The sequence below is a fragment of the Neolamprologus multifasciatus genome, chromosome 15, assembly GCF_963576455.1.
Source record: "Neolamprologus multifasciatus chromosome 15, fNeoMul1.2, whole genome shotgun sequence".
Lineage (NCBI taxonomy): Eukaryota > Metazoa > Chordata > Actinopteri > Cichliformes > Cichlidae > Neolamprologus > Neolamprologus multifasciatus.
The window spans coordinates 15,238,239-15,253,207 of NC_140453.1; the positions used below are offsets into that span (position 1 = coordinate 15,238,239).

The window sequence follows — 14,969 nt, forward strand, 5'->3', positions numbered from 1 at the left end:
ACAGACACACTTATAATGCCTTCCCCCACAGTGCTGATAGAAGCACACAGGCACTTTGTTGCAACATCACTACATAGTGGAGTGGCTATATCAAGAGCTGAGAAGGGAAGAGGGGGGAAAAGGAATAAAAACTTTGTTCTACCCAGCGCCTCATTTCAATAACCCTTTTCCCCAGCGATATGTAGGGAGAAAAGGGTGGGATATACGTGTGTAGGGAGGGGGGAACACAAAGAACTGTGATAGAGATGTGTGGAAAATGATGAGAGAATTGTGGGTATAGATCTATGCCTTGGGAACATGAGGAAGAAGTGAGGGAGAAGCATAAAAACGGGAAAAATCCTGGAGCAGAATGAACAAATGAAGACAGAAGAACAATCATAAATGAGCGGATGTGAGAAGATGGTAGAGATTGACTACGCTGGGATGAGTCACTGAATTTGAAAAAGAAAAGTGAAAAAGGAAGGGGCTAAAAGAGGACGGGGAGAATGAGACACAGTGACAGGGGTGATGAAAGGCAGAGAAGTTAAAAAAAAAAGCCCACAAAGAATAAGGACAGAGAGTGAGAGGAAGAAAGAGAGTGAGTGGAACAAGCCGGAGTGAGAACTAAAGCAGAGCAGGACAGGAAAAGTGAGGAGACCTGGGAAGCTCGCTTGCAGCAAAATGTAAAGAAGAAAAAAGAGAAGTTATGAAGGCCAAGAAGCTGGCACAAAAGACTAGGAACATATGGATGTGAGAGTTATGAAGAGGATGACAGAACTAATGCAGGCTGACTTCAAAAAATATTAGAAGATATCTCTTAGCTTTTTTTTTTTTTAATTTAATTTTATTTTGAACTACTTCCTTTACCAGGCGGAGGAGTCAGTCTCGTGGGATGGAGCAGAATTTCAAGATGATCTCAGCAAAGTGCCTGGCACTCATTTCACATACTTTCAGATGACTGACAGCTTACTAGTGATTATGTGTCTTGTCGTAATATATAAAAATCCTCCTCCCTACTTCTAGACCAAGAGGGTTAAAACAACTGCCGAGATATATTCGCAAAGTCTCATTTGATCCATGTTTGAAGTGGTGCAGGAAGGAATTATTTATGAGCCAAGAGGGGCTGGCAGACAGCACATGGATGTTGGTTGACTGAGTGCCTGACAGGGATACAGAGAAAAGTAAACAAGTAAATAAACAGCTACATGTCTAACCCATTTCTTAGAAGGCTGCTGTCAAAAGTGGCTTACAGTACTGTGACTGTGTGCGTTCCCACAAAGGAGTGGCCCTCGTGGGAACGGATCTCGTCATACTTGTGAATGCTTTTCAACAATGCTGCGCTGGACAATAAGGAGTATCAAATCACTTTCAGTGCGAGCCAAATCTCTGGAGGTGGCACAACACTAAGCATTAAGAATAAAAGCGAAACACATTATCGATGACATGAAATCAGACCTGGTGATGACATATTTGGCAAAGATGCTCTCATCTCATCCGCACAGCTGATGCCAAGTTTCCTAAAAAGTAATATTTAAATATTTGTAACCTCGTAAATGTCAAATTTTAAGAGGGCCGATAATTTTTCTGTTGTATATGTACTGTGACAGTGGCGGATGTTCATATTAAACAGGTTTTAACTAATGAGGTCAGTGGATGTAAAAGTAATCCCTGTGAGATAAAAGTCAGGCTTCCGACTGCCCCAAATACTCAGTACTTTTATTCTTCTCCCGGGTTCGAATGATGCCAGCGATAGAGGATATCCTCAATAAGGTCACATGACTGTTTCCATAGAAGCCCCACTCACTTGACGTTCAGACCTTCTGTTTGCAGTGGGCAGCCAATCAAAAGAAAGGAATCTTAAAGGTAGGGAGAGGAGCTGAAATGGCTGCACCAAAGCCTAGTAAAAGATAACTAATACCCATTTTGAAATATGAACCATACAATGCTCTCCAGTGCTCCGGGAGATGCCAAGAAGAAACTGTGGAATATTATAATACTTCTGAAAAACATTTTCCCAAATTTTGTTTGTAAGCTCCCCTTAAATGTTACATATGCTACTATAGTTTATAGTAAACAGGCAGATGTAATGTATTCAGTATTGTGAATTAGGGTTGGGCGATATGTACAAATTTTTCAACCGACAGTCATCAGTCCAATAATCGACGATGGGCGATATGTTCGCGCATGCGCAGACTTTTTGATGGGCGGTGCAATGTAATCATGCACGGACTGATTTGCGCGTTTACAACACAGATGTCCAAACATGGACGAACTAATTTACCCCATAAAACATTAGGGCTGTCAGCGTAAATTTTTAAGGCGCTCAACTCACTCACTAAACTTTGAAATGCAGCATCTTAAATAGCTAAAAAAATAAAATTTAAAAAATTTAAAAAAAAAAAGGATGCTTGAGGATAATTTCTCAACTTCATTGCGGAAAGCTACATACAACTTTGACTGCTCATACAACACATGCTAGTAGAATAGATTCATTTTTCTTTATGATTTCCTTCAGCATAACAACAAATAAAAATAGTCAGGCTTAACCTTTAGGTAACAAGGACTGATGAAGGTAAAAGAAAAGCTGCCAGGCCACTCGTTTTTAATACCGTCGTAAAGGTACCGCTTTCTTGTCAGGTTTGACTGATTCTGAAATCACACATACCTTTAGCATTTATTTATATTTATAAGTCAAAATATCAAATCAGTATTCTCCATGGATTTAGTAATAGGGCCATTACAATAAAAATGAGGCACACTCCGGTATAGCATGCGACTGCTATTAGAAAAACACTCAGTGATGGGTTCTGAGTGATGACATTTCTTTAAATAGGCTGATTTGCATGAATATAAGATGTCTGAGTATTGACGGTGTGGTAATGGAAAAAGTGAAAGCATTCTAAGGGTGAAGGTAAGAGAAAATAAATAAATAAAAATGAGCAAACAAAACACGATTATCAAATTAAGTTAATTTTAATACTATTCTATTAACCTCATATTAACCTCACCCAAAGCAGTGTTTGTATTCCACCACAGCTCTCACAGCTATGTCTTTGTTTTCTCTCATTTCGTTTACTGTAGAGCAATGCTATAGGGAAAAAAAGCCATTATTACTTAGCGGCAAAGTAACGTGCGCATACAGACAAGAAAGCTGAACATATTTACCCAATTATGGGGTGTTTGAAGCCCAGCTTGGCAGTGGTCTGCTGGATCTCCTTCTCAAGCCACGCCTGAGGACGCACCAGGTACTTGACAAACTGGGACACCCACCATACGGACGGGTCGCCGTGCAGACGCTGCAAGCGTGGGGCCAGGTCTTCGGGGATCGCAAGGGGCAGGTATGGAGGGCGAGGGTGGAGACTGTCCACTATGGGCAGCTCCACAACTTGGACATCCTTATCATGGGCCTCACCTAAATGGATCAGAGCAGAGGAGGTAGCTTTAAAACTTCAAGGGCTTTGTCACAGTTTCTCAAAGGCAAAAAAAAACCCCAACATGTTGCCTGAATACCAACTGAAAACCAAAAGATATTCCCTTTACACTGGAAGAAAGAAGAAGGACATTAAATGAATACTTGAGTTTTTCCATCACTGTTCAAACTCTTACAGGCAAGTTTTTTCCCCCAATTATTCTAATCAGGGGTTAAAGCATAGAAGAAATGCGGAATAATTTGTAAAGCCCTCTGTGAAAAATTTGTGACATTGGGCTATGCAAATACAAATTAATTCATTTCCCTTGAAAGGCTTGGGATCAAACAGAGGTTAGATTGAGAAGCTGACCAATTAAGGTAAGAAAACAGTATATGAAATCTGGAGGAAAACCATATGGCCTAAAATAAAAACAGGCAGTCAATTAAAAACTAGGTCTCACATGACACTTTTATTTCATTCCAACAAGTCACGTCAGAATATACTCTGTTCACTTTCTTGTTAAAAGTTTGGACAGGCTTTTACTAGCCAGGGTTTACGTGTAGGACTAGGTCAGAGTGCAGACTACCACAATAACCAAAGCTAATGCTCAAGGTTGCAACTGCAAATGTCTCTGCTGCATCTTAGGAGATTCACATCATGGATGTGCAACAGTGTGATGCTATCATGTCAGTATGGATCAATCTCCTCTAAATGTTTCCACGAAGAATTAAGCTAGTTCTAAAGGTAAACTGTGGTCAACCTGTTACTACCCACTACCATCACTTTTAACGACTGATCAAGCACCAATGCTAAGATTTCAATATCTGAAAAGGGCTAAATAAATGAAGGGCCCCAAACAAAAACAGGTGAGGGGGGTACAGACGCATATGATATGCCTGGAAAAAATATTTCACAATAACATTTTTTCTACTGACACACAATAGTATTCCATCTGAAATTGTTACAGGAACTGTTGAGTTTGCAGTGCAGCGCCTGGCGTGGACGTGTCAGGTAAGCTCTAAGAGTGCAGTTGTAATGCTTACAGACGTCAGCATGTTCTGCTATAATTAGTTGTCCTGCAATGGTTCCATCGCTCATTATATATTCCATGTTAAATTAGTGAGGCTGACAGTGAAAGCACTGGGTAGTTGGTTTAAAGACCATCCCTACCCATATGTTAACACAGAAAAGTGTGTGCAGGTGATGCTCTGGCTGTTACTTAAACAAAGAGTTATGGCAGAGAAACTCAATCTTGCTGATCTGTCTAAAGCGCCAAACGCTGCTCACTGCAGAATAACGAGTGAAACAAAGCAATTTGAAATAGCAAACAGCAGTAGAGACTGAAGGACGTCTCTGTGCACATGACTATAACCAGCTTTTCTAAAAACTCCTGGAAATAAAAGCTTTTCAAGCCAAATGAAAGACGTAAATGATGCAGATACAAAACAATCAGCATTCCTTTCAGACTTTTTTTGGTCAACTTAAATGCTCACTCTATATACAGTATGATAGAGTGTCATAGTTTCTATATTAATTCCTATCCTGGTTCCACTATCAGTCCAAATCCTCAACCGTAGTGTGTCCAGCTTTGATGACTGACAGCTATTGTTCACCTCTCCTTGCTGAAAGGCCAAGTCAAGCTCCTTTCTGTCAAGGTTGTAGAGGGCCAGAGGGCTGAGGCAAAGATTTGGATTTGAGGGTTTGGGGAGAGAGGTTGAAGGGGTGGCTGGTGGTGTGGCACCTTTAGGCTAAGTCCTTCTTGGAAGAAGCCCTGAGCAGAAGGGTTGAGCACGGCTGATTATGAAGGTCACCTCTTTGGGAAATAAAGAGCCCCTGAGCACTGCCAGACCTCCCCCTAGCCTTCAAGGCCAACTGCCTCTACACAAAGACACTTGCAGGTGCATGACACACACCTGCATGTGTGAACAAAAGTGGGAAATGCACACAAGCATGCAAACATGGATGCACCCAGTCACAAAAATGCCAGTGGGAACATGGACACATGAGCGTGCACATGTACAGAAGCTTCTGAACAGTGGAACAAGGGGTGGTTTGACAATGATAACTAATGGAGACCCAAATAAAAAGGGAAATATGTATTCACACCCAAAAACACAGACAAAGAGCTCCAGCTAATCTCATCTCACCAGAAGGGATATGGCTGGCAGACACAACCTCCACTCGCTTTCAGTCTTAAAGCCTGAGCAGAGTTTGCGCGTAAACCCCGGATTTAGGTAAAAACAAGTTTGAGGCCTGTGTTCTGTCAAACTTAAGTGGCTTTTGTAACTGCCACAGACAGCCCCTAGTACAGCTGCAAACACTGCCTCCATAGCACACTTCAAGATAAATGGCATAATGAGTCATTAAAAATGGCCTTTCACAGAAAGGGTACATAAAAAACATGTTAAAAACAAGGGCAGTAACAGAGGCTTCAATTTGTGTGTGTGTGTGCATGCAGGAGCATGAACTGAATATAAATTGGTTGCAAGCATTAAATATTGAAAAGAAAAAATATTCCCAAGTCTGTCTTTGCTTATATAACAGAATTGTCACGATTCACATAAGGGGGAATGGGCATATTTTGAGGCCTTCACTTCTTGGCACAAATGTACAGATATGCAGTATGTCTTCCTCCCACAGCTACTTAATTAGATCACAAAGCTACTCTAAATTGTATCTCAACTTCAAAACCCCTACATTCATTTCCTGTATGCATCATCACTTAGAGCATATGTGTCTGCACTGACACAGAATTCCTAAACTTAAGTCGCCTAATGAATATTTTATTAGATTAACATGGCTATAACTGTTGAGCTGTGAGTGACACCATCCAGACTCAAAATATGGAGCCTCTCCATTCATAATACATTTGAGACTTGGTTTATGAACTTGGAGATCTCTTGTTCTAGTCTATCCATGGCAGGGAACATTATGTTTCTCCTGCTGCTCTCAGACTCGCACATAAGGCAGTAATATCTCTACAAAGAACCTCAAAGGAATATTCTCTCTTTGCCAAATTAGCTCTTTGATCAACGAAGCATTGTTCCAAAAGAAGCCTGGTTTCCTCTCTATGTGTCGAGACTTTAGTCTGTTATACCAGATGAGTGACGGTGTTAAGCTCTCCAGCTGTCCACTGAAAACAAAAGTTGTGGCAGAAGAGCAACATGAACAAGTGGAATAAACAGTCAGCAGGGGTAGATATAGAAATGCATTATTTTTTGCCATTTCTTGCAAAGTGTAAGTGTTTAAGAACGCCAGCAACTCACAAAGTAGCAGACCACGTAAAGTTACAGAGCGGTGGTTGCCGAGTGTTGATGCCTGGTGCGTCATAGTTGTTAACACTGCTGGCTCAAAAAGCGCAGTGTTTTCCAAACCTCCTCTGGCATTAACATCAGCACAACAACTGTGTGCCAGAAGCTTCACTGAATGGGTTTATGGTTCTATTCATATAGTCTTTTTCTGTAGTTAAAGGTCCTATCTGGTGTAAATTATGTTTATATTAACTGTCCAAACTGTCCAAAATACTAATACTGTATATTGATCACTATCTCAATCCTTAAAAATTGTTATATTTTATATTAGGGCTGTTCAATATAATGATTGATATATATATATATATATATATATATATATATATAAAATCTATCGTTTAATTTTAGCTATCGTTTGTTTCGTGGTGTTGCAAAATTAACTGTTTACGGCAATATTTTTTTCATCGTTTTGATGGTCACTGTAGTGGCTATATTAATTTCTTAACGTTCTCTCTTTCTCTTATATTTAATATAACCACACTACAGACAGACAAGCGTTTGTTTTTATGCGTTGTCGTTAGCAACAATTACAGTAAAACCACCGCGTGTCCGCTTGTTCCACATAAACCTTTCACAATTAAGCTCAATATCCTGTTGAGACCTTTCACAATAAACTGAATCACGTGAAAGAGTATGCAGAGTGTTTACGGATGAGAAGCAAAAAAGAGCCGTCAGGTGCTAAAAAATAAACCTTAGACTCAAACGTTAGAACAGGCTGTTCCACGCAGCACGCCGTGTAATAAATACTCACAATGAAAACGGCGGCCGTTACAATTTATGTCTAAAAATGTATCGTTTCATGCATCGGTTAAAACACTTCATGCAAGTCGAGCTGCCCGAGATTCACAGAATTTTCAGAAAATGTAACATTTTTGTGATTTATATCATTATCAGAACAATAGATGTCTTATATCGGGATATGAGATTTTAGTCATATCGCACAGCCCTATTTTATATTTTTTAGCCATACTTCCTATTGAAAGGCACATTTCTTGCTGTCAAAAGCAAAATTTGGGTAGAATCACAATGACATACAGCTATGTTTTTCTATCCTTCTTTTTTTTCAGCTGTAGAACAAACCATAGAAGGCAACCCTGTATGTCCTGATTATTTCAGGGTGGATCATCTTGTAATGTTTTGTCTTTTGTTTCCCATTTGCGGAAAGAAAACCAGCGGGTCCCATAATGACTTCGTTGCTATCTTTGATGTTTCCCGCAAGCATTATGTTTTCCTGATAGAAACACCCTGTCACATACGCATAAACCATGGATCCTCTCTAGGTCTATAAATGTCTCATGTCCTGGGGGAAAACACTTAACAGAAAGTGGGAGAACCATGTATAGACATATAAGGAAATTGGAATTGTGAAGGGCTGCTACACAATATACCAAAAAAGTCAATTTCACCACATAAACAGAAAAAATACAAAGGCATAACTCAACCCAAAGCATGTTTCTACATGAATGTAAACACAAACAAGTGGTGACATTCACAACCAAATGATAAAGAACATTTTGAAGAGGAGAATTTGAGAGAAACAAAAGTAGAAAATAAAGTGTCCTCAAAAGGGAGCGCTCACTACCATCTGGGAATTCAGCTTGTATTGGCACTACTACAAGTTCTGAAGAGATCAGTATTCACTACATTAAACACTGTAATTGCACTGGCATGGGCAAACACTCCACTTAATTAGCGAGATATTCAATGTATATCTACTTATTAATCCAAGGCTTTAGCATCCCTTTGTGGTCTAGTGCCCCAAGGAAAGTACTTGCTTGCACTGTTAACAAAACAGGCATGACCACAGGCGTAGCCAAGTACCCAACAGGATTACATTAGCTATGCCCAGCTAGTTAGCTGGCTTGATTATCAGAAACTACTGCCTCTGCAAATTGCAGGCTTTTATAAGGACAACAATTCAGAATGCTAAAAGGCCTAAGGAGGGTAGTGACATTTGGAGGGAGCTGCCTGCTGATGTGAGCTGCCAGATGGCATATATGGATCTATAGGAGACTGTTTGCAAGACAAACTCCTACGAAATACATTAAAAAGTGGAAAAGGACACATGAAAGGCAGGAGAATAAGAGAGGGAAGGCAGAGGGAGAGCAGGAGATAAGAAGGGAGAGCCCAGGAGAGCACAAGTAAAATAATGCGATAGGAGAAAAATGAAGAGCTGAAAGGACATGGCGACGAGAACGAGGAGGCAGTGGAAGATAACGTGATAAAGAGGGAGGCAGGTACAGTCTCATAGTAACACTTCTAAGTCATAACTGAGCTCCCTTTACATATGCTCCGGTAATGTCAGCTTAGAAGTGGAAAAACAAACATATACTGTGGGACTCAGTCATATTAAAATTGCACTTTCACTTTATAAAACGGTTGAATTCATTTATAAATGATTCTGCTGCTGTGCATTAGTAGGGAGATCTTTTTCCTCCCAACAGCCCCATCAATCTTTGGCCCAAGGTATTCTGGTATCAGCTGTACATACGAACTAACTTTTGCTTCGACGGTGTTCACAATGAACTGGAAGTGTGCAGAATTCTAATGTCACACAAAAATAACAACACCATGAATCAACAGCCATACTAGCATTGTCTGTATGTAAATCTGAAGGTGATGAGTATGACACTGGTTTTGCTGCCAGAGTATTCCTTTGGCAAATGCCTAAAGCTGTGCTGGGATGGGCATTTCTACTGTTGCGAAAAATACAAATGGGAAATATGAAATAAGAGACTCGGGTTTAAAGCTATGCCCCAAACCTGCATGAATATTTATATTCCCTTTAAGCGTCCCCTGGCATATACTTAAAATGTCTTCAAAATATATGAAAAAAAAATCAAGCATAGAATTGGTTCAGGCAGTCCACAAAGCCAATATCCTTCCACATGTACTATGGACAGAGCTCACCTGGAATATGTGCTATTTCAGGTCCCCCAGGCACACAGCCCTAGCACCAGTTAGCTCATATCAGCCACTGGTCGCTAAGGGAATATATATATTTCCTAACTGGTTGGCAAGTGGTTTCTGGAGGTTGAAGAGGGTGCTGCACCAAAAACCCTCTTGAGACCGCTTTGGTCGCTTAGCATATTGTCACGGTTTCTTGTTGTTTGCATGGAAAATGCCAACTTCTCTGGAAATGGCTGCTAAGGCTTAGTGTGAAAGCAAATTTTCTTTTGAATTTATTTATTTATTTAAAAGGGACAGTGCAGTTTAACATAGTTCAAGTGCAAGACATGAAACTGATATACTGCACATAAGTTTATAGCTACTGCTAATTTTCAACAATTTTCTGGTTTGTTTGCACATTTCAGCTTTACTATTAATAAAAAAAACAGGTGGCAAGGGTTTGCAGACAAGTCAATTTGCATCTTCCATGCAAGCTACGGTCAACTAATTCTTTTTGCAAATGCATAATCACAAAGGGGATTTTTGTGCAGCACCCCTTACTGACTATCAGCCATCTGCACCCACTTGCCAGTCAGTTGGATAATACAGTTTTTTCCATAGCAACTTGTGGTTGACTGATCAACCTCCAGCAACCAATTGCAAGCCAAACAAGGAATACGCATCTTTCTTGTGTGACTGGAGGTCGCCAGTTTCTAGGTTGATGTATCTGGAAGATGCTTTGCAATTGACCTCTACCCTTGTTCCTCCATTTCACGCTGTTTCTAACTTAATCATTAATCATGTCATTGTCTTTCCATGTTTGTGCACTGAATGGCAGGGTGTACCAGAACAGAGCAATGGTGCTAAATGTAAAGTACCGCAGATGGAATAACAATCCTACTTTAATGAAAGATGGTCCATGGACCGTTTATAAATGAAAGAGATCCTGTTTATTTTCACTAACATACGCGTAAAAAAGCATTTTTACATTCAGCTGAAAATGAACTTGGTGTCAAAATAGATTTTTGTCAGGAAAATGATGCAATAGTGAAGCTGTATGGGAATATAAGACCCTTCAGTCAGTCTCTCCCACAGCCTGGGGCTACAACAGAAAAATGAGAACAGTCCTCTTAACCTAGGATTCCATAAATTAGCTCTAATTGATGCAGTTTATTTATGCTCGGTCTGTGATGAAACCTACAGGATGTGCAGGAAATTGTGAATCAGAATTTTCCCTTCAATATCAGCCTCTAGGCTCTATCAGAGACTTTTGCATATATAAAATTACTGTAGGTCAGAGGAGTGAGGTGCATAAAGAAAATGATTTTTTCCTTTTTGGCTATAAAATCTATGAACATTAACGTGCTGCCAAAACGTTTTAACAAGAATTGCATAGTAATGCTTAGCCAGGGAATTCACACTTTGCTTTCGCTGTAACAGCATGAAAGAAAAGGTCTGGCAAAGCCTGTTTTAGGTGGGATCGTCCAGAAATCAGTGCGCAACTAGCCACAACTGGCACCTCTGAGGCTTTCACTGTCTGTAATTCATTGTTGTGCTGTTAATTTTGTGTGTACTCACCTGACCAGTGTCCAGTGGTGGCCCCAGAGCGGTCAGTGCAGGTGTTACTGACGGGCAAAAAGACCGTTTCCCAGCCGCCGGGAGCATAGCGCCAGTTGTGAGACTCCAGAATGAGCGTGCGCTGGGTGCCATAAGCGATCATGAAGCAGTAGACGACATGGTGGAGCTGGCAGCCGTAACCACAGCCCTTATTGATGTTACACACCAGCTTTCTCGCCTTACTGCAGTCTGGGGGGTTCTGGGAGAAGGAAAGAGTGGTTCAACATTTTTTTATTGCTTGACCTCCACCTTGTATCTCTCAAAGACGTACTCTGTGACTTTTAATATCAAATAGCTGATATTGTTTTGTGTCCTTTTCCTATCTAATACACCACTCTAATTTCATGATGCCTGCTTACTCCCAGGTTGCCTTTCCTGCTGTACATGTTATTTTTCTCTACTTTTTAAATTAATTTTGCCTCCTCCCCCTCTCCTTTTTAGTCTCATACCTCCTATTGTTAAAGGATATACATTCTATACGTCTTTACTTCTACAGTGTTACAGTGTTTAAGAATTATAGTGATTTTTCAAATTTAAATTCAAATTCAAATTCTATTTGTCGCATACACAGTCATACACCGTACAATATGCAGTGAAATGCTTACACAACTGCTCGTGAACTAAAGAAAAAAAAGACTGTGAATAGGATAGGAAATAAATATGAAAATTAAAATGAAGGGTAAATTTAACTAGGAAGGAATAAAATTAAATATAAAAATTAGAGTTAAAAATAAAATAACTGTGCAACAAAATACACAATACAAAAAAACACAATATAGAAATATATAAGAATATATGAAGAAATATAGAACAATAACAGCAGCTGTGCAAGTACTAAATGGTAATGAAGAAATATAATGTCCAGGGTTGTGCAATCCACATGTGTAAGTGTCTTGTGCAGTGAAAATATGCTTAAAAGTGATTTATTTAAGTGACTTGTGATAAAGTGATTCGATTAGATGACCACGCAGTGTAGTTGTGCAGTGGCCACTAGTGTAAACAAATGTCCAGAATGTCCAGTGTGTGTGTAAAAAGCCATATGTGTGGGTCAGTACTATGTGGTACTATTTTTATATAGACTCCCCTATTTTCAGAGGCCTCGCAGCTATCGGGCGATCGTGGCTCAAGAGTTGGGTGTTCGTCTTGTAATCAGAAGGTTGCCGGTTCGAGCCCCGGCTCGGACAGTCTTGGTCGTTGTGTCCTTGGGCAAGACACTTCATCTACCGCCTACTGGTGATGGCCGGAGGGGCCGATGGCGCAATATGGCAGCCTCGCCTCTGTCAGTCTGCCCCAGGGCAGCTGTGGCTACAACTGTAGCTTGCCTTCACCAGTGTATGAATGTGAGAGTGAATGAATAGTGGTATTGTAAAGCGCTTTGAGGTTCCCGAAAAGCGCTATATAAATGCAATCCATTATTATTATTATTATTAAATTAATAGGATTATTCCCCGAAGAACAGTTTCATGGCCAGATTTACTACTGTATCTGTCAGACATGAGGGAGGCAGTGTTATGGAATAGGCATGTGTGGTTGGCAGTGGATCTGGGTCACTGGTGTTTTATTTACGATGTGAATGCTGGTAGAAACAGTGGGATGAATTGTGAAATGTACAGATCTATACTCTGCTCAGTTTTAACTAAAATTAAAATATTCTTTAATGGCCAAGTCAGTAGCATGATCTCAACCCAGCATAGCATCCTTTCAGTCATTAGTTACAAAAACGAATGTAGAGAGGCCTACAGAAATAGCAACTAAAGGTGGCTTTGATAAAGGCCCGGAAGAGCATTTCAAGGGAGAAAAAAATGTCTGTCTATGAATTCTAAGACTACAAGCAGCCACTGATGGGAAAGACTTTCATCTTAGTATTAAAAACAATCCTTATATTTTAGATGATAATAGTCTGTTCAACTAATTTTGAGCATCTGACAATAGAGGACTGTGCACAAAAATGGCTATAATTCCCCCCAAAATTCATCCAAAACCTTTTTGTTAAATCTCTTTAAGTATATCTACTTCAATCACACATTGATTACTACCAAAACCTTAATCCAACAAATTATGGCCCTAAAAATGTGTGAAACTGTTGTCTTCATTATAGTGAAAAATAGTGACTGTAGAACATTTTCAGTTTCACACATATTTACTAGTGCATATCAACATTAAGCAAAGTATAGCTCCCAGTATTATATACCATGTATAAATATATAACACTTGATGACAGTTAAACTGCAGTTTACCACCTGTTTGAAGAAATTACTGAGCCTATAAAGACGACAAACTGTCAGATGAGCTCTTTTCCTGTGATTTGTTGACAGTAAGTAAAAATGTAGATTATTGAAAGCCTCATCATTTACTTTTGCTCATGCCTTTACGGTTCACAGCCCCTTTCTTTTGCTGCATTCTCAATGTTTCACCTTTACAATCACTCCTTTTATCACTCATAATTTCTCTATACCGCTTTATTTCTTGCAACTTCCCTCCTGCTTGTTCCCTTTTCCACTCCCTCTAATCCCCCCACCTTCCCCACTACTTCAGTCTCATTCCTCTTCTTGAACATTAGCTTCAATATCATACAAAGTCTGAGGGGGAGAATACCAAATGAGAGGCACTGGGGAGAGAAACAAGGATTTCTCTCTTTTTTTTTTAACATAAAAAATAAAAAAATAAAAAAATTGGAAACCAGAAGAGAGTGACACATGCTGTGCTGTCGATGAGTTGCCGGGCGGGTAGCGATTCGCTCAGCAGCCGGTCTGAGCGACTCCACAACGCTCATGCCAACCAGCTTCCTAAACAGCAATTACCGGCTGATGGGAGTGTTTTCCTCATTAGGCTGCTGCAGCTGTGGATGGTTCACAGTAATCAGGCCGCCCGGCACCCACCGGCTAACGCTGCCTATCATACACTAGCAGGAGAGGAAAAGGAAGAGAGGGTGGAGGAGGAGGGAAGGAGAGGGAAGCGGCGAGGAAAAGGGATGAAAGCATAAAAAAAAAAAAAAAAAGTGGTGATGAATGTAAAAAGAGGACAAGAGGCAATAAAAAAAAAGGAAAAGGAAAAAAAGGAAAGAAGAGAGGATCCTTTATGTGAAGAAAACTGATTACCACCGCTGCTGCTCAATAACATGAACAGACTACAGCAGCCATAGAGGTGACAGAACAAGCCACACAGGTATTTCCCTTCGAGTTACAGGCTGCCGCTACTACCCCCATAGGTGTAGGCTAACTTACTGAACTAATAATCTACAGTGGCATCCTGAGCTTGTTTTCAGTGTCAAACCTGGCCCCCTAGTCACAGTACGTGCATGAGATCATTCTGTAGAATGAATCCCGTGGCGTGGAGGCCACCGTTGGATGCCAGGGCGGTAATGGTGAAGCAGGAATGACTGCAGCGCTTAAGAGACGTGGTTCAAGGATAATGACGGCCGATGCATGCACAAAGGCAGCCTTCGAGTAGCGCTTTGTACTGTAGGTTAAGTGGCTGTTTAAATTGTTCTTTTTTTGAGTGTGAAACACAGCATCAGCTGCAGAGCGTTTCGCACTAGAGAGACCACGGAGATATTGTTTATTTAGGGACTATGGCTGAGGACCACTGAGTTTGAGACAGAAGTATGCCGAGCTTAGGTAATTATCCACTGTGATGCTGAAATTCAATCGTGACAAGTTGTTCAAAAGGCTCCTATTGCGTTTTCCTATTTTTGTCATACGCATTTATGTTACCACACTGGATGATTATATGAGATGTAAAAAAAACCATGAGATCAGTGCAT

At 40.3% G+C, this 14,969-nt stretch overlaps 1 protein-coding gene across 1 annotated transcript in view; it reads right to left on the bottom strand.

Annotated features, from left to right (window-relative positions):
* The window catches only part of fut8b (fucosyltransferase 8b (alpha (1,6) fucosyltransferase)), a 98,424-nt gene that overhangs the window by 9,796 nt on the left and 73,659 nt on the right, over positions 1–14,969 (bottom strand). The window contains exons 6-7 of the mRNA XM_085132327.1: positions 11,168–11,405; positions 3,145–3,391 (exon numbers count right to left, since the gene is read on the bottom strand). Of these exons, the coding sequence (XP_084988453.1) occupies positions 3,145–3,391; positions 11,168–11,405 (485 nt within the window). The remainder of the gene's footprint in view (positions 1–3,144; positions 3,392–11,167; positions 11,406–14,969) is intronic.